The sequence below is a fragment of the Pan paniscus genome, chromosome 5 (assembly GCF_029289425.2).
Source record: "Pan paniscus chromosome 5, NHGRI_mPanPan1-v2.0_pri, whole genome shotgun sequence".
Classification (NCBI taxonomy): domain Eukaryota; kingdom Metazoa; phylum Chordata; class Mammalia; order Primates; family Hominidae; genus Pan; species Pan paniscus.
Genome location: NC_073254.2, coordinates 180,572,212 through 180,598,035, shown reverse-complemented (window position 1 = coordinate 180,598,035; position 25,824 = coordinate 180,572,212). Strand labels below are relative to the sequence as shown.

General features: G+C 41.2%; 1 protein-coding gene across 1 annotated transcript in view; it reads left to right on the top strand.

The window, feature by feature from the left end:
* Positions 1-25,824, top strand: part of LPA (lipoprotein(a)) — a 213,677-nt gene that overhangs the window by 176,960 nt on the left and 10,893 nt on the right. The window contains 11 exon segments of the mRNA XM_063605063.1: positions 823-1,004; positions 2,282-2,441; positions 4,011-4,192; positions 5,436-5,595; positions 9,885-10,066; positions 11,290-11,301; positions 11,304-11,448; positions 20,923-21,103; position 21,219; positions 21,628-21,776; positions 24,349-24,442. Coding sequence (XP_063461133.1) covers positions 823-1,004; positions 2,282-2,441; positions 4,011-4,192; positions 5,436-5,595; positions 9,885-10,066; positions 11,290-11,301; positions 11,304-11,448; positions 20,923-21,103; position 21,219; positions 21,628-21,776; positions 24,349-24,442 — 1,448 coding nt within the window.

Here is a 25,824-nt window from a genome sequence, read left to right as displayed (position 1 = left end):
GCCATCTCCCATTATTCCTTGGGTCATACTGTTCTTTCAACTCATTCCCCATTCCTTCAGTCCCAGAGTGGCTGCCACCAGTAGAGGATGGACTGAGAGCAGGAGATGAGGTCCTGTCCAGGGATGCATCCTAGAGGTACTGCATCATGTCTGGGAACTAGTTTTCTAGGGCAGCTTTTATAAGTCTTGAAGAAACAAACCTTTTTACTCACCTGATACGATATGGATAGGCAGTAATACTATTTGCACGATGGTTTTCCATGGGTAACATAGAGGCTTTTCACTACATTTTGAGTACATAGAGTTAGAAGGCTGGCCTGGGATTGATATCATCCTGGATGCCATTATTTCGTTGAGGAACCCTATGTTAGTTCCACCTTGCACAATACTATATGAAGTCCTGTAGAGAGAGAGAAAGAGAGCTAGACAGATCGAGATAATCTTGTATGTGTATAAGTGATTCCACAATACACACATCAAAATCCGTACCGTTTATTCCAGAGAGATGGATTGGCCAAAGATGGAAGGAGGATATTCTCATCCCTTCCAGGCCACATGTATGTATTATTTCAGTGTTTCTAAAAGGAATTTGCTACTTCAGGTCTTTAAAAAAAAACAGTTAAAATGTATTACGTATTAGAAATGTGCCGAGTGGATGAGAATTTAAGAGCCATTCATGCTTGTGGCAATCATATGGTACCCATAACGGGAATATTTTAAAGGCACTGGTTATCACCTTGTTACAGCAAAATGGAGAGGGTGCCGGATGTTCCTGCATATTGTCCCACCTCTTGTTAACGTGTATTGTTTTGTGATTTTCAGTGGCTTGATCTCCAACTACTGCAGGAATCCAGATTGTTCGGCAGGCCCTTGGTGTTATACAACAGATCCCAAAGTCAGGTGGGAGTACTGCAACCTGACAGGATGCTCAGACCAGAATAGGGCTGTGGCTGCACCTCTGACTGTTATCCCGGTTCCAAGACGAGAGGATACTTCCAAACAAGGTAAGAAGTCTGTGGCCAGACATCAGCACACTTGGACGCTGTGTAGAAAAGCCATGGAAACTCTTGCTAACGCAGAAGCCTTCCATGCTACACGAGTGCTTGAATTATGGCTGAAGATATGCCATGTTAAAGGAATTTTCAGTGCCGTGTCTGGGGGAGCCAGAGGAGTAATTTTTGGTGCAACATGAGTGGGCTGTGTCTTTAGGATAGGCACAAACCCTCCAGGGTGCTTGACTTCACCACTCACCTTTTTGTAAAACGGGCTATCTCAGTGTCCAATCCAAAATTCCTATTGTAACATGCTGTCAGCTGTGTGACTATTTCCAAGCCAGTAACTTCTCCAAGGATTTCCTCTAATAGACAGCATTCAATGCAATCTTCAGCATTGTAGATTCCAAGAAATGGGGCTCTCGAGCCTGTGAATCTCGAGAAACCTAGAAGGGCTGCATTAATTACATATCACTCTAGGTCTGTAGAGCAGTACGTGAGCTCCCAGGCTCTATCTTTCAGACCTTCCTCAGTCCTGGGAACGCTCTGCAGCCCTCAGTTTGAAGGGAGTGATTTCTCAGTGTTCTTGCACTTACTTCTGATGAAATTTGTACCTGTGGGGGGTCTGGAGTGAAAGAGTAGTAGACTTCTGCTTTACTGCAATGCAGAATGTTCATCAGACTATGAATAAAGAAAAGAGAATGGACAGGAGGATTTTGTCTCTCCTCCAAGGGGATAAGCTTTTAGCCTTCTCCCATCCTTAATAAGTGAAGTGTTTTTGCCTGCAGTGCTAGACACAGAACCGTTTTCTGCCTGATCACCCAGAAGCGGAAGGGCTTGGCTCTGGTAATCAAGGGTCTGAGGAAACATGCAAAGTTTCCATGTCTGTCCCCACCTCTGACCTCAACAGCCTATCGCCACCTAAAGCCTGCACTGCCAAATCCATCACGCTTTGTACTCTCATGCCCCATTGTCTCCATGAACATTCAGTAGAGATCCCTAGAGATGAGCTTGCACATGAGAGCAGTTTCCCATGAAAAGGACTCTGAACTGTTGTTTTTCTCTAAGCTTTTACGTGAAATATTTAGAAGAACTTACTACATTTCCAGAATGGTAGGAATCTGTTGCTTTTGTGTTTGTTTGTTTTCTCATGTCCATCTGCTTACAAATAAAAAAAAGAGAATGATTGTAATTCTTGAAGACTCATTTCTGGTTTGTGGCATTAATAGCTTCATCTGTTTCCCTGTCCTAGGAAATACTCACCTTGAATTTTTCTGTTTTAATTTCAGCACTGATTGATCCAAGGCCTTCAATGCAGGAGTGCTACCATGGAAATGGACAGAGTTATCGAGGCACATACTTCACCACCGTCACAGGAAGAACTTGCCAAGCTTGGTCATCTATGACACCACACCAGCACAGTAGGACCTCAGAAAAGTACCCAAATGCGTACGTCTTTGTTCTTTACCATAAGAGAAGGAAGGGCCAACTGAAGTTTCTTTTAGAAGACTCCTGCTTTGAGATAACTGCTCAGGACTCTACTTGTCTCAGATGCAGAGGGCATAGCAAAATGTCTCAGGAATATTGCCTTGGAGCAAAGGGTCTGAGAGAAGAGAAATGTTAAGCTGACTCTCCTTCCTTATAGCTTTATAGAGCAGGAGGATATCTGGAGGCGAGAAGATCACATTAAGAAAAAGGTAGGATCACAAGCTACCAAAAGTTTAGAGTTCCTTTCCACAACACACTCTAAGGGCCAATGCAGCCTTTTTGCCTTAAAATTCTATCATTCTAACCTTGATTTCCTGAAGTGAGGGTTGTGTTGGCCTTTTCTATCTTGGATCTCGAAGAAAGCATACGTGCATATCTATGGAGAGGTAAATCTCTATCTATAAATATCTATGTCTCTTTCAATCAGCAGAAACACACTGGGTCCTGAGCACCAGTGGTCTGAATAGGTCCAGGTTTCCAAGAAGAGAGGAACAAAGGCAAAAAGACAGATGAGACTCAGGAGAGAGACAGAGACTGAAAAGTAAGCTAAGGGGTTAGATAGATGCACAGAAGCTGGGGTCCCACCATCCAATGGCAAGTCTCTCTGCCATAAGTGGCTACCAAAGACATGAAAAAAATGGTCATGACCACAAATGACCAACTACTAACTTCTTCATAGCTGCCTAACCTCTTCAGATCTCATAGTCTATTCATCCGTCTCTGTTTATGCCTTGGGACCCACTGTTCCTTCAACTCATCCCCCATTCCCTCAGTCCCGGAGTGGCTGTGGCCAGTAGAAGATGGACTGAGAGCAGGAGAGGAGGTCATGTACTGGGACCCATCCTAGAGATACTGCATTCTGCCTGGAAGCTAGTTTTGCACGGAAGCTTTAATAAGTCTTGCAGAAACAAACCTTTCTGACCCACCTGATACGGTATCGACAGACAGTAACACTATTTGCATGATGGTTTTCCATGATAATAACATAGAGCCTTTTTGCTACATTTTGAGCACAAAGAGTTAGAAAGCTGACCTGGGATTGATATCATCCTGGATACCATTATTTCTTTGAGGAACTCTATGTTAGTTCCACCTCTCACAATACTATATGAAGTCCTGTAGAGAGAGATAAAGACAGCTAGACAGATCGAGATACTCTTGTGTGTGCATAAATGATTCCACAATACACACGTCAAAATCCATACCAGTTATTCCAGAGAGATGTATTGGCCAAAGGTGGAAGGAGAATATTCTGATCCCTTCCAGGCCACATGTGTGTACTATTTCAGTGTTTCCAAGAAGCATTGCAAACAACAAAAATAAAACAGTTAAAATCCATTAATTATTGGAAATGTGCAGAGTGGATGAGAATTTGAGAACCATTCATGCTTGCGGCAATTGTATGGTACTTTTAATGGGAATATTTCAAAGGCCCTGGTTATGACCTTGTTACAGCAAAACGGAGAGGGTGCTGGGTGCCCCTGCATATTGTCCCACCTCTTGTGACGTATATCCTTTTGGAATTTCCAGTGACTTGATCATGAACTACTGCAGGAATCCAGATCCTGTGGAAGGCCCTTGGTGTTACACGATGGATCCCAAAGTCAGATGGGAGTACTGCAACCTGACACAATGCTCAGACACAGAAGGGACTGCAGTCGTGCCTCTGACTGTTATCCCGGTTCCAAGCCTAGAGGATCCTTCCAAACCAGGTAAGAAGTCTGTGGCCAGACATCTCCACGCTTGGACACTGGGTAGAAAAGCCTTTGACACTCCCACTGTTGCAGAAGCCTTCGTGCTACGCACGTGCTCACATGTTGGTTGATGGTCTGTCATGTTGGAAGAATCCTCAGGGCACTCTGTGGGGGAGCCAGACGAGTGATTTTTGGTGCAACGTGAGTGGGCTGTGTCTTTAGGATGGGCACGAACCCTCCAGGTTGGTGGACTTCACCACTCACCTTGTTGTCAAAGGGGTTGGGTCAGTGTCCTAGCCAAAATTCCTATTGTCACATGCTGTCAGATGTGTGACTCTTTCGAAGCGAGTCACTTGTCCAGGGATTTCTTAAGGTAGACAGCGTTCATTGCAATCTTCAGCACTGCAGATTCCAGGAAATGTGGCTCTCTAGCTTGTGAATCTCGAGAAACCTAACAGGCAGCATTAATTCCATATCACCCTGGGTCTATGGAGCAGTACATGAGCTTCCTCAGTCCCAGGCAGGCTCCGCAGTCCTAGGCTTTGAAGTGAGTGATTTCTTAGTGTTCTGACACCTCCTTCTGATGGAACTTGTACTTGTGTGTGCATAGTGGGGAGGGGTCTGGAGAGAAAGAGTAGTAGACTTCTGCTTTATTACGATGCAGAATGCGGGACATGAGAGGATTCCGTCCTTCCTGCAAGGGGATAAGATTTTGGCCTCCAACCATCCCTAAGAGGCAAAATGTTTTTGCCTGCAGTCTTAGTTGCAGAACTGTTTTCTGCCCGATCGCCCAGAAGCTGAAGGCCTTGGCTCCCGTGATCAACACTTTAGGGAAATACGCAATGTTTCCATGTCTGTCCCCACCTCCACCCTTGATAGCCAATCACCACCTACAGCCCACACCGCCAAATGCACAGCCCTTTGTTCTCTCATGCCCCATTGTTCCCGTGAACATTCAGTAGAGATCCCTAAAGACCAGCTTGGCTGTGAGCACAGTTTCCTATGAGAAGCATTCTCATCTGCTGTTTTTCTCTGAGCTTTTACAGGAAATAGTTCTATGAATGTACTACACTTCTAGAATGGTAGAAATCTGTCGCTTTGGTGTTTGTTTGTTTATGTTCTCATGTCCATCTGCCTAAGAATAGAGAAAAGAGAAGGGTCGTAATATCAGAAACTCCTGCCTGGTTTGTGTCATAAATGGCTTCACCTGTTTCTCTGTTCTAGGAAATACTCAGCTTGATTTTTTCTCTTTTAATTTCAGCACCAACAGAGCCAAGGCCTTGGGAGCAGCAGTGCTACCACGGTAATGGACAGAGTTATCGAGGCACATACTTCACCACTGTCACAGGAAGAACCTGCCAAGCTTGGTCATCTATGACACCACACCAGCACAGTAGGACCCCAGAAAAGTACCCAAATGCGTACGTCTTTGTTCTTTACCATAAGAGAAGGAAGGGCCAACTGAAGTTTCTATTAGAAGAGTCATGTTTCAAGCTGACTGCTCAAGACTCAACTTGTGTCAGATGCAAAGGGCATAGCAAAATGTCTCAGGAACATTGCCTTGGAGCAGAGTCTGAGAGAAGAGAAATGTTAGGCTGGCTCTCCTTCCTCCTAGTTTTATGGAGCAGGAGGATATCTGGAGGCGAGGAGATCACATTAAGGAAAAAGTCAGGACCACAAACGACCAAACACTTAAGAGTACCTTTCCACACCACCCACTGAGGGCCAATGCAGCCTTTCCACCTTGGAATACTATCATTCTAACCTCCAATTCCTGAAGTGAAGGTTATGTTGGCCTTTTCTGTCTTGGTTCAAGAGAAAAAAATATTTGCATATCTATGGAGAGGCAAATGTCTCTCTTTCTGTATCTACGTCTTTTCCAATGGGTAGAAACACACTTGGTCCTGAGCACCAGTGCTCTAACAAGATACAGGCTGCCAGCAAGGGAAGAGCAAAGGCAGGAAGGCAGATGAGAGTCAGCAAAGAGGCAGATGCTGAAAATTAAGCCTGGTGGGTAGATGGTCAGAAGCCCTGGTCTGACCACCCTGTGTCCAGCCTCTCTGCTGTAAGTGGCTACCAAAGACATGGAAAAATGGTTTCTGCATGTTAGACAACAGACGGTAGAGGACCGAGAGAATTGTGAGAGGGGGAACAATGAGATCAGCTCCATAAGTGCCCTCCCTGGCTGTCTTCTTGGAGACCCTTCCTGCACTGAAGAGCAGGGAGATGGAGCACATGTGGACTGTAGCTATCTTGCTGAATGGAGGAGAGAGACTGGAGTTTGGGATTACTCAGGTAGCTAGGACTTTTCTAGGCCTGCTAAGAATGAGAGCGGATGTGTGGAGGAAAGGAGCTCTGGGAATATGCATAGAAGTCTCCTCAAGTCATTGGCTAAACATGAAGCTGCTTGTGCACAGAAAAGGGCTCCACAGGAGAGTAGGGCCAAGGACATCTACTGAGCAACTACAAGGGGACAACTATGAGAAAACAGCATCTACAAGGAAACAGTGAGCTCAGTAAAGATGACAGTGCTCACATAGCACTGGCGGATATTAGAGTTCTAACTAGCCAGAGGAGAGAGAAGTCACTGAACATCTTGGGCATTCAGTAGAGATCCCAGAAAAGCCAGACTTTAAGGGTAGAATTAATATATTCCTAGAATAAAGGCAGCTCCAGACAAAACCTAGCTGAGCCTAAAGGCAAATCTCTAAGCACCAAAAAGGTTTCCAAGTGAATTAACTGCCTTCTAGAGGAAAACACAACCCTCCTTAGAGGTAAACAGCAAAATCAAGTGGCTCAGCTATGCGGTATCGACAGTGTGAGTCCTAAATTTAAAAACTCCCTAAACATAGAAAGTGTTGGTTATGACCCACGACCAGGAGAAAAATCAGTCAATACAAATAGGCCCAGAAATGACAGGAATGATTAGAATGGCATAAAAATTGGACCTATCAGTGTGTTAACTGAGTTCTAGGATTTCAGAAAATATGAGTATGGAACCTAGCAGATGTAACATCAAGAGAAAGTAACAGTATAAAAGAGCAATATCAAATTAGAACTCTAGTGAAAGGTATGCCTTAAATCAAAAAAGTACTGGGTGGCCTCCTCATCCAGTTAGAAGTTTCAGAAGAAAAACTAACTGAAAGAAAATTTATAGAAACTACAGAAAACAGCTACGCGCGTGCGCACGCACACACACACACACACACATGCACAAGCTTACAAACACACACAAACACACTCACATCCACAAATCCTGAAAAGTGAAATCAACCAAGCCTCACAGACATGAAGGAAAATATAAAAACGTTTCCTACCTGTGAGAAGCAAGGCACAGAAGGAGAGGAAGGTGATACTGAAACAGTAACAAGTACCTGAAGCAAGAATGGCTGAAAACCTTCCTAATATGAAGAACGTTAAATAATTACAGATTCAATAGGCTCAGTGGATCAGAAAGGGAATTTTCAAAAAGAAAACTGTATGAAGCACTTTGGTACATCACAGTTTGACTCTCAGAAGACAAAGATATAATATCAAGAAATATCTTGTGAGAAACTGTAGGAAAAAGAGCTGTGTCTTGCTAGAGGAACAGTGATACAAATGGCTAATGTGTTCTCATCAGAAACATGGCAAACTGCAGGCAAAGGAATATCATTAAAATGATAAACAGGGAAAAGAAGAGATCAACCGAGAATGCTACATTCAGCTATACGCTGCCTTGAGGTTCATCAATGTTGTATAATTGCATTTTGTGCACCCCCCGAACAAGAAATCCGAAAGCTATGAGAATTTGGAATCAGCAGGCTTATGTCACAAAAGATGTGGCCCAAAGGGAATTACGTACAAGAAGAATAGTACAAGGTGGGAACTTTCTGCATCCCACATATTGAAGAACCCAGCAAATGGCAAATGTAGATGTAAATGCAAAAATATTTTCTTGATCAAATTTCTTAATTGCCTTAAATTATATTTGACTGCTTGAAGCAAAATGACAGCAATATGTATTATTTTAGCATATTTGAAGTAAAAATTTGAAAATGTAGCATAAATTGTGTAGGGAATAAAGAATTATACCATTGTAAGTTTCTTGCCTTACCTATGATGGTACATAATATTAATAAATGTTTGAAATATTTGGGTTCAAAGAGATATTGCAAATTCTAGAGTAATCACAAAATTGTGAACACTGAGGTATATTCTATGACAAGAATATTCCATATGTCAAAAAGAGGGCAGCCAAGGAAGAAAAATAAGTCAACTGCTCGGCTCTGAGCACATCCAGATGCTCAGAGAACAAGCTTCTTGAATGGAAGGTCTGTGCTTGAGACTAGGTCACATGTGTAGTCTCTAGAGAGACAGTGTTGGATCCCCATGGCACATAATACATTTCCCGTTTTCACAGACAGCCACAGGTCATGAATGCGAGAATACTGAGAGGTTGGAGCAATGTTCCTGGGATTCATAAGGGGGAGCAAATGCTCCAAGATACACCCACCGCAGGTTACTCACCACCTTTGCCTCTTACTCCATTGTTTTCTGACTCCTCTGCAGCTGTCCGACCTCTTCATATCTCATAGTCTACCTAGCCATCTCCCTTTATGCCATGCATCCGTTTCAACTCACCCTTCATCCCCTCAGTCCCTGAGTGGCTGTTTCCAGCAGAGGATGGACTGAGAGCAGGAGAGGAGGTCCTGCCCAGGAACCCATGCTAGAGAAATGGCATCCTGCCTGGGAGCTATTTTTCCACGGAAGCTTTGATAAGGCTTATAGACGTAAACCCACTTGATCTACCTGATATGGTGTTTACACTAATACTGTTTTCACAATTGTTTTTTACTGTAAATGTATAGCCATTTAGCTACACTGCGAATACATAGAGTAAGGGGGCTGGCCTGGGAATGGTGTCATGTTGGATGCCATTTCTTCCCTGAAGAAATATATTTTGATTCCAATTTACATGTTACTGTAGAGTCCTAGAGAAGGATATAAAGAAGTAGACAGATATCAATATATTATATATTTTTATGTGCATTAATAAAATCTAAGATGCACACTTAAAAAATCCACATCAGTTTTCTGGAGGAATGCAGTTGGCAGAAGGAGAAACATATTCTGATATTTTCTTTTTCCTTTTTTTTTTTTTTTTTTTGAGATGGAGTTTTGCTTGTGTTGCCCAGGCTGGAGTGCAATGTTGCGATCTCGGCCCACTGCAATCTCTGCCTCCTGGGCTCAAGGGATTCTCCTGCCTTAGCCTCCCAAGTAGCTGGAAATACAGGCACCCACCACCACTCCCAGCTTATTTTGTATTTTTACTAGAGATAGGGCTTCTCCGTGTTGGTCAGGTTGGTCTTGAACTCCCGACCTCAGGTGATCTGCCTCCCTCAGCCTCCCAAAGTGCTGGGATTACAGGTGTGAGCCATCGCACCCAGCTCTAATTTTTTTCTTGTGTACATTTATGCATGACCTCAGTTTTTAAATGGAGCATAGACTATTTTTGATTTTTTAAAATATACATTATAATCTATCTTGGAAATTTACACTGTTCTTTAGAACTTGAGGACCATTTTTGCCTTGGGAATATCATTTTACCTAAAATGGGAATATTCAAATGTCACTTTTTAACACTTTATTGTAACAAAATTTAGACAGTGCTGGGTGCCCCTGAATTTTTTACCATCTCTTGTAACCTGTATTGTTCTGGAATTTGCAGTGGCCTGACCAGGAACTACTGCAGGAATCCAGATTCTGGGAAACAACCCTGGTGTTACACAACTGATCCATGTGTGAGGTGGGAGTACTGCAACCTGACACAATGCTCAGAAACAGAATCAGGTGTCCTAGAGACTCCCACTGTTGTTCCAGTTCCAAGCATGGAGGCTCATTCTGAAGCAGGTAAGAAGTCTGTGGCCAGACATCTACACATTTGAACATTGGGATGAAAAGATTTAAAAATCTGACAGATGCAGAAGCCTTCCATGCTACTGAGAAACTTGATGGTTGGTTGAGGTTATGCCATGCATAAGGAAGCCTCAGCACCCTCTCTGCTCTAGCAAGAGGTGTAATTTTTGGTGCAATGCTAGTCAGTGGTGTCTTTAGGAAGGGTGCAACCCTCCAGGGTGCTTGACTTACCACTCATCTTGTTAAGAAATGAGTTATCTCGGTGTCCTAGACAAAATTCCAGTTCTAACGTCTGGCCAAATTTGTGCCAATTTTCACACCAGTGAGTGTTTCCAGGCCTTTCGTAAAATGGGCAGTGTTCATTGCAATCATTGCATTGCGGTTGCTGAGGTATGTGGCCGCTGAGTTTGTCATCCTGGAGAAACCTAATATGATGACATTTATTCCATCTAATCCTGGGGCTATTTAACACTACATAACCACAGAATGCACTATTTCTCTGGCTTATCTTAGTCTTAGGTAGGCTCTGCACACCTATGCTTGGAAGGCAGGAATTTCTTGGTGTTCTTGCGCCTTCTTCTTGTGGAACGTGCATCTTTGGTGTGTGTTGAGAGGAAAGGTAGTAGACTTCTGCTTTGTTGCAATGCAGGGTGCTGGAACAAGAGGATTCCCTGTCTCTCCTATAAGGGAATAAGATTTTAGTCTCCAACCTTCTCTAAGAAGCAATGTGTCTTTGCCTGCGAGTACTAGATGCAGGACCATGACCTGCCCCATCCACCAGAAGCTTAAGGCTTTGGCTTTTCAGGAGCAATGGTCTAGGGAAATGTGCAAGGTTTTCCTGTCTGTCCCCCACTGACAGCCAATCACCCAACAGCCTGCACGGCCTAATCCATCACCGTCTGGTTTCCTGCCTTGTTGTTCTCATGAACAATCAGTAGAGAGCCACACAAAAGAGCTTGCACATGAGTCTTAGTTCCAATTGTAAGAACACTGATAGGTCCTTTCCCCACCAGGTTTTGAATATAACATTTCTAAGAACTTATTAAAATATTAGAATGCTATTAATCTATTGTTTTTGCTTCAGCATGTCCTTCTGCTTGTGAGTATACTAAAGAGAACAGTCATAATTCTGAAACTACTGTCCTGTTTGTGTCATAAATTGCTTCACATGTTTCTGCATACTAGTAATTACTCAGCTTGATTTTGACTATTTTCAGCACCAACTGAGCAAACCCTGTGGTCCAGCAGTGCTACCATGGTAATGGACAGAGTTATCGAGGCACATTCTCCACCACTGTCACAGGAAGGACATGTCAATCTTGGTCATCCATGACACCACACCAGCATCAGAGGACCCCAGAAAACTACCCAAACGAGTATGTCTTTGATGTTAGTTATAAGAGGAGCAACAGCCAACTTAAGTTCCTCCTAGAAGAGCCTTGCTTCAAGCTAACTTGTTAGGACCAAATTTCCCTTAGACCCAGAAGGTGTGTCAAAATGTCCAAACAACTTTGCTTTTGATCAAAGAGTCTGAGAGAATAGGTATTTTAGGCTTGCTACCTTTTCTAATAGTCTGATGGAAGCAGAAGGCTACATGGAGCTGATGAGGTCTTTTTAATATAAAGCTCAAGAGATCAAATGATCAAATACTTAGAGTGCCATTCTACAATGCTCATAAAAGATCAATGCACTCTTTCACCTATGCAATTCTATCATTCTAACCTCCCTTCTCTGAAATGAAGGTTGTTTGCCATTTTTGTCATGGGTCACAAGTAAATAATTCACATGTATATGAATATATATATAACCAGGTGTGTTTATTCAGACTAGTATGTATATATATACATATATATGTTCATATAAGTTATTCATATATATGTTCATACATATATGTTCATACAGACTAGTATTCATATATATGTGCTCATATAGGTTGGTATTCATATATGTGTTCATACAGGCCAGTATTCATATATGGTCTAGGGAAATGTGCAAGGTTTTCATGTCTGTCCCTGACTGATGACCAATCACCCTATAGTCTGCACAGCTGCAGGCTATGTAGCTATACAATCTGCAGGACACACACACACACACACACACACACACATAATATAACTGTGTGTGTATATATATATAGTTATACAGTTATATATATACACCTGTGTGAACACACTGGGTTCTAAGCTCCAGTTTTCTGAAGGGATATGGGTTGCCAGGACAGGAAGAGCAAAAGCAAGAATGTAGATGAGAGTCAGTCAGGAAGTAAACAGATGTACAGATTAAAACAGGCCGGTACATGGACAAAAAACCTGGTCTGACAAAAACTGGCTTTCTGCCATAAATGACTACAAAAGATATACAAAAAAACTTTCCACATGTTGGACAAGAGACAGTACAGGACTGAGATAATTTAGAAAAGGAAATGAATGAGCCCAACTCCATAACTACTCTGGCTTTCTTCCTGGAGTCCCACCCTGGACTGAAGGGCAAGGAGTTGGAGCCAAAGCCAACCACAGCAGTCTTGCTGAACTGAGGAAAGAGACTGGAGTTTGGGATAGCTAAGAAAATGTGGATTTTCTAGGCTAGGTAACAATGAGAAAGAATTTGTGGAGAAAAGGAGCTCTAGGAATATGCATGGAAGTCTCCTTGAGTCTAATATAAACTGCATATGCACAGGGAGGGATTCTACAAACAAAGTAGGAGAGAGAATACTACTGGGGAAAGGACAAATTCAGGGTAACAGTGAGCTCAATGGAGATGCCAGAACTCACATAGCACTGGGGGATACTGGGGTTCTGATCAGCCCAAGGAGAGACACCTCATTGAACATCTCGGGCATTCAGTAGAGACCCCAGAAAAGTCATACTTTAGGAGCAGGATTTATGCCTTCTTAGAGTAAAGGCTACTCCAGAAATACCTTAGCAAAACTTAAAAACCAAGTCTAAAAGGATCCAAATGATCTCCAAGTAAATTAACTGCCTGACAGAAGAAAACTCAACCATCACTGGAGGTAAATAACTGGATCATGGTACTCCGTAATGTTACACTCACAATGAGTGACATAAATTTTAAAATTTAATAGGCAAAAAAAGCAACCATAACTGGGAGAAAAATCAGTCAATACAAATAGACCAACAAATAATAAAGACAATGGAATTGGCAAAGAAATTCAAACTGTGTATATATGATAATTGTGTTCAAAGGTTTAAAGAAAACATGAACATAAGAGAAACAAGTGCAGAATACCAAGAAAAAGGCAACATATAAAACAATCAAATGGAAAGTAAAGAACTACAAAAAAGTATGTCCTTAATAAAAAATTCACTAGGTGGTCTTACTCTGAGTTTATACATTGCGGAAGAAAAAGTGAACTAGAAAATAATGCAATGAAAGTCATACAAACAGTCACAGAAGAACAGGAAAGAGATATTGGGACAGAAAAAAATACTGAAAGCAATGACGGCTGAAGACTTTACAAATATGAAGAAAATTATAAACTCACAGTTAAGAAGCTCAATGAATCAGAAATAGAATTCTTAAAAGCAAAAATTTATGATTTACTTGGGTATATCATGGTTAAATTGTCCAACATCAAAGATAACCAGGGTAATCTTATTATAAGCTAGAGGGGAAAAAAGATCATTTACATAGAGGAACAGTGATGCAAATGACTTATACCTTCTTCTCAGAAACAATGAAATAACGTCTTTAAAGTGATTAAAAAGAAAAAAAACCAGATCAACCTAGGACGACATGTCCAGAAAAAAAAAAAAAAAAAAACCTTGAAAATAAATGTGATGTAAATAGGTATTCTGCCACCTCCAGAGGAAACAACCAAAAACCAAAAGAATGTTTCCACAGCAGGCTTCTGTAATAAAAGATGTTAAAGAAAGCCAATTAGGTAGAAGAAAAATAATACCAGATGGAAACTTTAATCCATACTAAGCAATGAACAGCCCTGGAAATGGCAAATGTCAATGTCAATATAAAGTACTTTTTTTTAATTTAAAGGACAATTTGTGATGTGAATTAATAAGAATATATTGTTGTTGTAACATATGTAAAAGTAAAATTTATTTTTAAAAAGTGGCATAAATAATGTAGAAGATAAATGGAAATATACTGTTATAAGCTTTTTGCATTACCCATGAAGTTATGTAATATTAATACATGGTTGAATGTGATAGTTTAAGGTGGGATATCATAACTCCTAGGAAAACCACAAAAACTTAAACTGAGAGGAATGGATAATAAGAGGAATAGTTCACTTGTCCAAAAGAAGGAAGCAAAGGAGGAATAAAGGATAAAAATGATATGGTGTACACAGAAAATTCATGGCATTGTGGTAGATATAAACTGAACCACCTTATGAGTATATTAAATATAAAATGATTAAACACTACAAATAAAAGGCAGAGACTGGAAATTGAATAAAAACCGCAGCCTAATTGTGTTCTTTTTATAATAAATGCCCTTTCAGTGTAAAGACCCATAAACAGCAAAATATGAAAAATGATATATACCATGAAAACCTGAATCATAAATAAACTGGAGTGGTAATATTTGTAACAGACAAAGTTGATTTCAGGACAAGAAATAATACAAAAACAAAAAGGACACTTCATAAGAAAAAGGGTCCAGTCACGAAGACATAACAATGCTCAGTGTGTTGCACCTAATAACAGCAATTGTGAAATATGAAGCAAAACTTTAAAACTTAGTTCTTGACAGAACTAAAGAGAGAAATAGATAAGTCCACAATTAGAGATGGAAATTTCTTCATTTTTCTCTTACTATTGTTATAAATCTTCCAAAAACAAAATGTAAAAGAACACATTCATGCAAAATCAGAAAAAATATATAAGATTTAAAGTAAAACATCAACCTATTTAATACTATGCCAAACTACAAAATACACATTCAAATGTGCATGGAACATGCATCAAGGTATACCATATATGTGGCCTTACAAAAGTTTCAATAAATTTTCAAGAATTACATTGACACATAGTATGTTTTCTGAACACAACAGAAAGAAATAAGATATAAATAACCAAAACATTGGGAAATTGCTGAATATTTGGTAATAACACATTTCTAAACGTTCCATGAGTCAAAGAAGAAATCTCCAAGGAACTTGGAAAAGTTTTGACCTGAATAATAATAATAATAATTCAATATACTCAAACTTATGGGAAACAGTTAATGTCTTTATACATTTACAACTTTAAATGCTCTTAGTAGACAGTAGAAACATTTAAAAATCAATGATTTGAGATAGCAATTCTCAAAGCAGAAACTTGGGGACTCATGAGATCCCCTCGGAGAATCTAGGGAGATAAAATATTTTTAATTAAGAAACATTTTTTATTGGCCCTTTTCACTTTCATTTTCTGACAAAGGTACAGTGAAACTTTCCAGCAGCTACATAATGTATAGTGGAATCATCTCTCTAATGGCTAGGAAAATGTATGATTGTCTATATTGTGGTTCAAAAAATTCTCTGTTTCGGTTTCGATTGCAACAATATATTTGCATATTTGTATATATTACAAAAACTAAAGCTCTTTGGGATCCCCAATACTTTTTAAGAATGCAGAGTGATCCTAAAAATAAAAACATTGGGAATTGTTCATCCAAGAAAGCAATTAAAAAATCTAGAGAAGAATACTGTCTATAGTAAACATAAACACAAAAATACTTAATAAAATATTGAGGTATTGGATCTAGCAATATATAAAAAGCAAATAAGACCCAAGGTAAGTGAAAGAAAGGAAATGATTAAAAAAATGAAATTCAATGTAAAAATCATAAACAATTGAGTAAATCTGTGCAACAGAAAGTTGGTTCCTTGAAAATATCCTTACGATTGATAAACCTCTGGCTAAACTGATGACAAACAAAGGAGGGAGCACAACCACCACCATCAGGAATAAAAGAGAAGAGGAGTTATCACTACAGAATGCTACAGGTATTTAAGATAATAAGAAAATACTCAGAACAACTTATGTTAACAAATCCAATACCTTAGATAATGTGGACTGATTCCTTAGGAAGAAAACAAATATGCAGGTCAGACACTGAATAAATTGAATTGCTAAACAGTGTGATACCTATTCAAGACTACGTATGTTTATATTCCTTAATAATACATATTTTAAAAAATCAAAACACTTCCACAGAGAAATCTCTAGGCCCAGATGGCTTCATTAGAAATTTTGTTATTTATGGAAGAAATAATTCCAATTTTTCACAGTATGTTACAGAAAATAGAGATGAAGGGAATACTTCTTAACTCAATTTGTGAGAACAAAAAAACCCAGTTACAAAAAAGTACACAGGATATTGAAAAAAAACTGCAGAATACTGTCTATAGTGAATAAACACAAAAAGACTTAATAAAATATTGGGATATTAAATCCAGCAATATTAAAATGTATTTTTATCATTAATGTGATGAATATCACAAAAAAACTGGAGCTTCCCTTTGAGAATGCAAGGTTGATTTAACATTTGCAAAGCAAACAATGTAATCCAACATAATAACAGAATAAAAGTGATAAATCACATGATATCCACAGATGCAGAAGGAAATATGAGAAAATTCAACACTCTTTCATAATAAAATGTCTCAGCAAACTAGAAACAGAATGGTACTCCTTTAACCTCATAAAGGGCATCTGTGTAAAACCTCCATCAAACATCATGTTAATGTTGAAATATTAATGTTTTTTTAAGATTAGGAATAAGAAAGATGTTTGCTCTCAATACTTCTCATCAGCATTTGACTACAATGGTCCCAGCCTTTGCACCAAGACCCAAAAATCAAAACAAAAAGAAAGAATGAAAAACCAGAAGGAAAACTTGATTAATGGATGCAGACAGTCCTAAAAAATGTATACATGCTCTGTGTATAAAAGTTAATTGGTATTCTGTATACTTTCTATGATCATTTGGAAAAATAAATGTTTTAAAGCAATATCACTGACAATAGTATCAAAACCAAAAAATATTTAATGATAAATTTAACAAACTATGCACAAGGACTATACAGCTTGCACTAGAAAATGTTGTCAAAGAAAGAATTAAAAGATCTAAATAAAGATACACCATGCTTATAGATTGAAAGGCTCAATATCACTTCTCATCAAATTGATCTTTGGATTAAACTCTCACCCAAACACTATTGCTGCAGTCCTTTTTTGGAAAAAATGTGGAGGACTTACATACCTTAATATAAAGACTTATAAAGGTACAAGAATCAAGACGTGGTATTGGCCAGGACCCTTGGCTCATGCTTGTAACCCCAACACTTTGGGAGGCTGAGGCAGGAGGATGGCTTGAGCCCAGGTGTTCAAGACCAGCCTCAGCAACAGAGCGAGACCCTCTCTCCACCAACAAAATGAACCATTAGATGGGTGTGATGACTCACACCTGTAGTTCCAGCCACTCAGGACACTGAAGGGAGAGGATCACTTGACCCAGGAGGTCTAGGCATGAGTGAACCTTGATCATGCCACTACATTATAGCCTGGATGACAGAATGAGACCCTATCTCAAAAAATAAAAAGATATGTGTTATTGGCAAAAAAGTATGCAAAACTAAAAAGGGATGGTCCAGCACCAGACCCACATACATATGGTCAATTGATTTTCTATATAGATGACAAAGCAATTAAATGGAGACAAAAATCTTTTACAAAAATCATTCTGAACCATTTGGATATCCATGATAGAAAACAAAAACAGACCTTGACTTTTACTTTTCATCTCAAATTAATTTGAGATATCTCTTCCACCTAAGTGTCAGAGCTAAAACTGAAACTGAAATATGAAAGTTCCAAGAGAAAATATAAAATCTTCACAACCTTGGAGAAGGCAATTGTTTTTGACAGAGGAGTCATTAACACTAACTATAAAAGAAAACAAATTATGATGTGGGCTTTCATAAAATGAAAACTCATGCCCACCAAAAGTCATTTTTAAGAGAATAAATAGGCAAATAATACATGAGAAGAAAAATCCTCTCTTTCTATCTATCTGACAAATGGCTTGTGTCCAGAGTATAGAAACATTTCTCCCACTTGCTAAACAGGGGACAAACAACTTAATCAAGAAAGGCAACAGATTGAATAGGCATTTCTCAGGGATGGATACACACAAAGCCAATAAGCACTTGAAAAAATGTCCAATATCTCAGCCATGAAAAATAAAGAATTATAACCATCATGAGATGTCACCAAACACCCAGTGGACATGGATATTATTAAGAAGACACCACAGTAACTGATGTCACTGATGTAGAGCAAGGATATGCAACTCTCTCGTATGTTGGTGGAAGTGCAAAATGATAAAACCACTTTGGAAATCAGTCTGATGATTTCTCCAAAAGTTCAATAAAGACACATCTACTCTACAAATCTGCAATTCTATTCCTGAATATTTACCCAAAAGAAATGAAAACATAATTCCACAAAGAGATCTACAAGAATATTCATAGCAGCTTTATTTTTTATACCCCAAACTGTAGGCAACTACAATGTCAATCAATAAGAAAATGAATAAATAATTTGCAATCTATTCATGCAATGGCATACTATTCAGCAATAAAAGGGAGTACATTAATGATACTCTCAAATAGCATGGATGAAGCTCAAAAATATTACATTAAGGAAAGATGTCAGATAACACAAATGAACATTATATATGAGTCCATTGATATAAGGTTCCAGAAAGGCAAAAATAATTTCTCTTGAAGGAAACCAGTATCATTTGCCTCTGGCCATGGGAAGAAATTAGCAGAGATTGATTTCGCAGTAAAACAGAAGTTGTTTCTGGGGTGATGTAAATGTTCTGTATCATGATCGTAACTTGCGAGTTACACAAGTGTACATGTTCATCAAAATTCATCAAACTACATCTAAGATCTGTGCATTTGACTATACATGAAAGTGTACCTCAGCTGACAATAGATAAAAAAATCTCCTTCGAATACCACACTTGCTAACACATCCAGTTGCTTGGAGAACCAGCCTCCTGTAGCTGGGAGTCTGGGCTTGAGACTGGGTCACATGTGTAGAGTCTCTACAGAGATACTGTTGCATTCCCATGGTACATAATACATTTCAAGTTTTCTCAGACAGCCACAGGCCATGAATGTGAGGATACTGAGAGGTTGAAGCAACATTCCTGGGAGGAACGAAGGGGAGCACATTCTCCAAGATGCCCCCAACCCTGGGGTCCTCACCTGCTGTGCCTCTTATTCAATTTTTTTTCTGACTCCTCCATAGTCGATTGACCTCTTCAGATCCCATAGTCTAGCCAGCCATCTCCCTTTATGCCTTGGGTCCCACTGTTCTTTCATCTCATCCCCCATTCCCTCAGTCCCGGAGTGGCTGCAGCCAGCAGAGGATGGACTGAGAGCAAAAGAGGAGGTCCTGCCCAGGAACCCATCCTAGAGAAACAGCATCCTGCCTGGGAGCTAGTCTTCCAGGTCAGCTTTTATGTCTTGTAGACGCAAACCCACTTGACCCACCTGAAATGGTATTGACAGTAATGCTATTTTCATGGTTGTTTTTCATTGTAAATGCAGAGCCTTTTAGCTACACAACGAGTACAGAGAGTGGGGGCTGGCCTGGGAATGATATCATCTTGGATGGGATTTCCTCCTTGGAGAAATATATGTTAGTTCCAACTCACATATTAATATACAATCCTATAGAGAGAGATACAGAGAGCTAGAGAGACATAGATGTATTTGCATGTGCATAAAAAATCTATAAGACACACTTCAAAATCTATACCGGTTCCTCCAGAGGTATGTGTTTGGCAGAAAGTAGAAGGAAGGTATTCTGGTCCTTTCTTAAGCACATTTATATATGATCTCAGTTTTTATATGGAGCATTGATAGGGTTTGGCTATGTCCCCACCCAAAATCGCATCTTGACTTGTAATCTCTATAATCCTGGTAATCCTCATGTGTCAAGGGCAGGACCAGGTGGAGGTAATTGGATCATGGGGGCAGTTTCTCCCAGGCTATTCTCATGACAGTGAGAGAGTCTCCTGAGGTCTGATGGTTTTGTAAGTGTCTGGCATTTCCCCTGCTTCCACTTACTGTGTCCTGCCGCCTGTGAAGAAGGTGCCTGCTTTTTCCCTTGCCTTCTGCCATGATTGTAAATTTCCAGAGGCCACCCCAGCAATGTGGAACTGTGAGTCAATTAAAACACTTTTCTTTGTAAGTTACCCAGTCTGTCTCGGGTATTTCCTCATAGCAATGTGAGAGCGGACTAATACAAGCATATACTACTTTTGATATTTTAAAATAAAAATTAGAATCTATCTTTTAAGGGTATGCAGTGGGTTAGAAATTGAGGACCCAGCCGGGAGCAGTGGCTCACACCTGTAATCCCAGCATTTTGGGAGGCCGAGGCAAGCGATCACCTGAGGTTGGTAGTTCGAGACCAGGCTGACCAACATGGAGAAACCCCGTCTCTACTGAAAATATAAAATTAGCCAGGCATGGTGGCGCATGCCTGTAATCCCAGCTACCTGGGAGGCTGAGGCAGGAGAATCACTTGAACCCAGGAGGCAGAGGTTGCAGTGAGCCGAGATCGTGCCATTGCACTCCAGCCTGTACAACCAGAGCAAAACTCTGTCTCAAAAAAATTTAAAAAAATTTAAAAAAGAAAAGAAATTGAGGACCTTTTTTGTTGTAGTAATTGTATGGTACCCTTAATGGGAATCTTTCAAAGTCACTTGTTAAGACTTTGTTAGAACAAAATGTAGAGGGTGCTGGGTGCCCCTGAATATTCTTCCGCCTCCTGTAACCTGTATTGCTTTGGAATTTCCAGTGGCCTGACAATGAACTACTGCAGGAATCCAGATGCGGATACAGGCCCTTGGTGTTTTACCACGGACCCCAGCGTCAGGTGGGAGTACTGCAACCTGACGCGATGCTCAGACACAGAAGGGACTGTGGTTGCTCCTCCGACTGTTATCCAGGTTCCAAGCCTAGAGGCTCCTTCCGAACAAGTAAAAAGTCTGTATCCAGACATCTATGTGCTTGGACAACGGGATGAAAAGACATGAAAAACCACACTGATGCAGAAGCCTTTAGTGCTGCACGGGAGCTCAAGTGTTGGTTGAGGGTCTGCCATGACCAAGGAAGCCTCAGTGCCGTCCCTGGGAAAGCCAGAGCTGTGATTTTTGGCACAACTTGCGAGTGTAGTGACTTTAGGACTGGCGCAAAACCTCCAGGGTGCTCAACTTAACCACTCACCTTGTTCTAAAATAGGTTATTTCAGTGTCCCAGTCAAATTCCTATTCTAACATGCTGTCAACTATGTGATTCTTTCCAAGCCAATAAACATTTCCAGTAATTTCTTAAAATAGTGTTCATGGCAGTCTTCAGCAGTGGCTTCTGACTAATGTGGCCCCTGATTCTGTCGTCCTAGAGAAACCTGACATGACTGCATTGATTCCATATTGTCCTGGGTCTATGTGGCTGTGCATATCATCTGTTTTTTTGTTTTTGTTTTCGTTTTTTTTTTCTACAGACTCTATGTTTGGGAATGGGAAAGGATACCGGGGCAAGAAGGCAACCACTGTTACTGGGACGCCACGCCAAGAATGGACTGCCCAAGAGCCCCATAGACACAGCAGGTTCACTCCAGGGACAAGTCCACGGGCAGGTCTGGAAAAAAATGTAGGGACATGGATGAAGCTGGAAACCATCATCCTCAGCAAACTATCGCAAGGACAAAAAACCAAACACCGCATGTTGTCACTCAGGTGGGAATTGAACGAAAACACATGGACACAGGAAGGGGAACATCACACCCAGGGCCTGTTGTGGGGTGGGGGGAGGGGGGAGGATAGCATTAGGAGATATACTTAATGTTAAATGACGAGTTAATGGGTGCAGCACACCAACATGGCACATGTATACATATGTAACAAACCTGCACGTTGTGCACATGAACCCTGAAACTTAAAGTATAATAAAAAAAAAAGTAAGCCACTTTGATTTGGACTCTTTTTCCCTTTGCTGACACATCTTTTCAAACAGAGGATGGGCAGAGGAAAATACTGGAAAGACTTCAGGAGGCTAAGCATAATTGGCCTTAGCATGGAAAGTGTAAGCAGCACAGGCCAGCAAAGCCCCACGCGTGTGGGGATTCTCAGGCCTCTTCTCTTTTGTGACATTTTTTTACTGTTTCCATTGTTGGGTGCTGTTTCTCGTTTCTAGTCCTTGTCCTCTAGGCCGGGGGTTCCCACTCCAGTAATGGTACTGGTACTGGTACTGGTCCCAGTCCTGGTCTGTGGCCTGTTAGGAACTGGGCTGCACAGCAGGAGGTGAGCAGCAGGTAAGCAAGCAAAGCTTCATCTGTATTTTCTGCTGCTCCCCATCACTCTCATAGCCACCTGAGCTCCACCAACTGTCAGATCAGTGGCAGCATTAGATTCCCATAGCACAAACCCTATTGTGAACTGCACATGTGAGGAATCTAGGTTGCATGCTCCTTATGAGCATCTAATGCCTGATGATCTGTCACTGTCTTCCATCATCCCAAGATGGGACCATCCAGTTGCAGGAAAATGAGCTCAGGCCTCCCACTGATTTTACATTATGGTGAGTTGCACAATTATTTCGGTATATATTGCAATGTAATTTTAATAGAAATAAAGTACACTGTAAATGGAATGTTCTTGAATCATCCTGAAACCAATGCCCCCTCACCCTGGGTCCATAGAAAAATTACCTTGTATGAAACCAGTCTCTGGTGCCAAAAAGGTTGGGGACCATTGCTCTAGGTTCTAGTGGTCAAAGACATCCTTTATGATGCTTGAGTCATATTTTTCTAGAAAAGATTGGGATGGGCCATCAAGGGGCAGTGGGACTTCTCCTAGTCTCATGCATTCTCTGGGATGGTTTACTTTGGGGCCTGTGTATAGGGAAGACTGAGATATAGGAAAAACCCAAGTGTCTGTGTTCCCCCACTCTCACACCCATGTAACATAACACTTCTCACACCAGATGGGGGATTTCTCCTCACACCCCAAGTGAGTCTCCAGCAGATACCAGCTGGGTGTCCTACAATGTAACTCAGTGCTGACATTCTATCTGGAGACAGTGTCAGATCCCACAAGTTAAGGTTCAGTCCCACAAGACCGCCTCACTGCAGATGCCAATCCCAAGTTCCAGGCTGTGACCTGTACCTCCTCCTGACTGGACAAATTCTGTTTTTCTACATGACCCTCCGTGGATTTGATTACTTTCCTGGAGTGGCTCACAGAACTCAGGGGAACATGTTACTTTTATTTACCCATTTATTGTAAAAGATATTACAAAGGATCCTGGTGAACAGCTAGACAGAAGAGATGCACAGGGCAAGACACATGGAAAGGAGCTCAGAGCTTCTGTGCCCTCTCTAGTGCACCACCCCCAGGTACCCCCAAGGGTTCAGCAACCCAGAAGCTCTCCAAGTGCAGTCTTGTTGGGTTTTTGTGGAGGCTTCATTACAGAGGCACAGTTGATTAAATCATTGGCCATTGGTGATCAGCTCAACTTCAGCCCCTCTTCCCTCCCTGGAGGTTGGAGGGTGGGGCTGACTGGTTCCAACACTCAAATCACATGGTTGGTTCCCTTGGCAACCAGCCCCGGAGGCTATCCAGGAACCCACCAAGAGTTGCTTCATTGCTGCTACCTTCACCCAGGAAACTCCAAGGGATTTAGGAGCTCTGTTAGGAACTGGGGAGCAGATACCAAATATACATTTCTTATTCTATCTCAGTATCACAGGAAGGGAAGGATGACACTGCCTTTGTGTGTCTCGCCTGTGGAGGGTGCACGATGCATGGAAGTAAGTGTTTCTGACTCAACAGCTAACAGGCTTTATCAGGTAGAAGAGCCCTGAGCCCCCAAGGGACAAAGCTCATCAATGATGTTCCACTGTTCTCTGGGGCTCTGGCTCTAAGACCTCCACTGGGTCGGGCTCCTGGAGAAGAGGCCCATTCTCCAAAGACCCTTCAGGGTCACCACCCCTTTGGTCAGGGTGTGGCCTCATAGCTTCTTTTGAACTGGAACACATGACTGATGGCTTTAGAGCATACAAAAAATAAGTTTGCGAAAAGTATCTTAATAATAATAGAAAGAAAGGAAGAAGAAACACTCCTTTATGTCTTCTAAGAATAGATGTGAAACATGTGTGCCTTGGAACACCTTCTCCCTCTCTTGCCCCACGTGAGCTGGAGCTTACATGACTGCTTGTTTTCAGTACTGCCGTAACCCTGATGGTGACATCAATGGTCCCTGGTGCTACAGAGTGAATCCAAGAAAACTTTTTGACTACTGTGATATCCCTCTCTGTGGTAAGTTGCCTTCTGTTTTGGTAAGGAAACTGCTTCCTTCATATGGATTTGCAAAAAAAAAAAAAACAACAGAAAATGGCTTTTGAGCTGAGTGCTTCTGGGGAGGAGATGGCTGCCCTCTCCACCAGAGCCTGCCCTTCGTCATGGGCATCTTGAACCTGCCCTACAATTGGCCCCATTTGTTAGGGAAACACCCGCCCCTCCCACCACACACACATAAATAAAATAAATGTAAAATTCCCAAAGAGCACACTTAGAGGTGATCTAATCAGCCCCAGGGTGGTCCCACTGAGCACTTCAGTGTCTAGCATGGGATGCATGAAAAAGAAATTTACAGTCATTCGGATAAAAAACCTTTCTCTTCTGCAGCTGAGAAGTATGAAAAATATACGAACAGCAGGACACAGCTAAGCATGTGGTGCACATTGTAAACCTACAGATGGCCATCCTAGGAATTCAGTGAAGGGTAGTGCAGCTCTTTAGCCCCAAATGGCCTTTCTCCTAAGATTATTCCTCACGATTCACATTAGCATCATTGCTTAGAGACTGTTTGTTGGGTTCCCTCTTCATTGCTCCAAGACTCTTGTTGGGAGTATGAGGCTTGGATCAGGGTAAGTGGAGTTGACATTAGATCTTAAACAACTGGGATAACAAATCCATGGGTATGTCTGAAAAAACAAAAAGCCACTTGGACTTGTCCCCTATTTTACTTTCTGCTGACCAATCAACTTGTCTGTCCTAGTTACAGAAAGCTGTCCTGGACTTTTCATTTGTATAATTTGGTTGCTTGTGGTTGGGTCTGCCATGTGGAAGAACCCTTAAGCTGGGGGAAGCAGCTTGGCCTGCAAGTCCACTGAAGACCACCATTCCAAGATTTCCTGGGGAGGTGGTACAGGGCAGTGATGAAGATTATGGGAGCCACACTGCCCAGCTTCGCATTTGGGACACTCCTGGGGAGAGCAAGAGGGAAGAATGAGAGGTTAGGGTGATAGTAAAGATTCTACTTGGCCAATATTATTGTATTGTGGCATTGTGGTCTCTGGATTTAGTGTGAGTTGATAGCTGACCTTTTCCTTGAGTGGGTGTTTTTGTTTGTTCTGCAGAAGCATCTTGGTGGCTCCTCTACCTGAAAGTCCCTCGATGGGGTCAGTTCCAGTTCTCCACTTCTGGCCCCGTCTGGTACATGCCACTGCCTCTCACTGCCTGGGCTCTCTATCCTTGACAGGCTGCCTTGAAGTTGAGCCCACACTGACTTTCTTGCCTCAGACCCCACTACTGTGCCTGGGACTCATGCACCTTTGACTCCTATGGTAGGAAAGTGCAGTAGCTTCTTAGGTGCATTTCTGCTGTCCTCACCCACATAAAGGTTGTATGAGAATCGA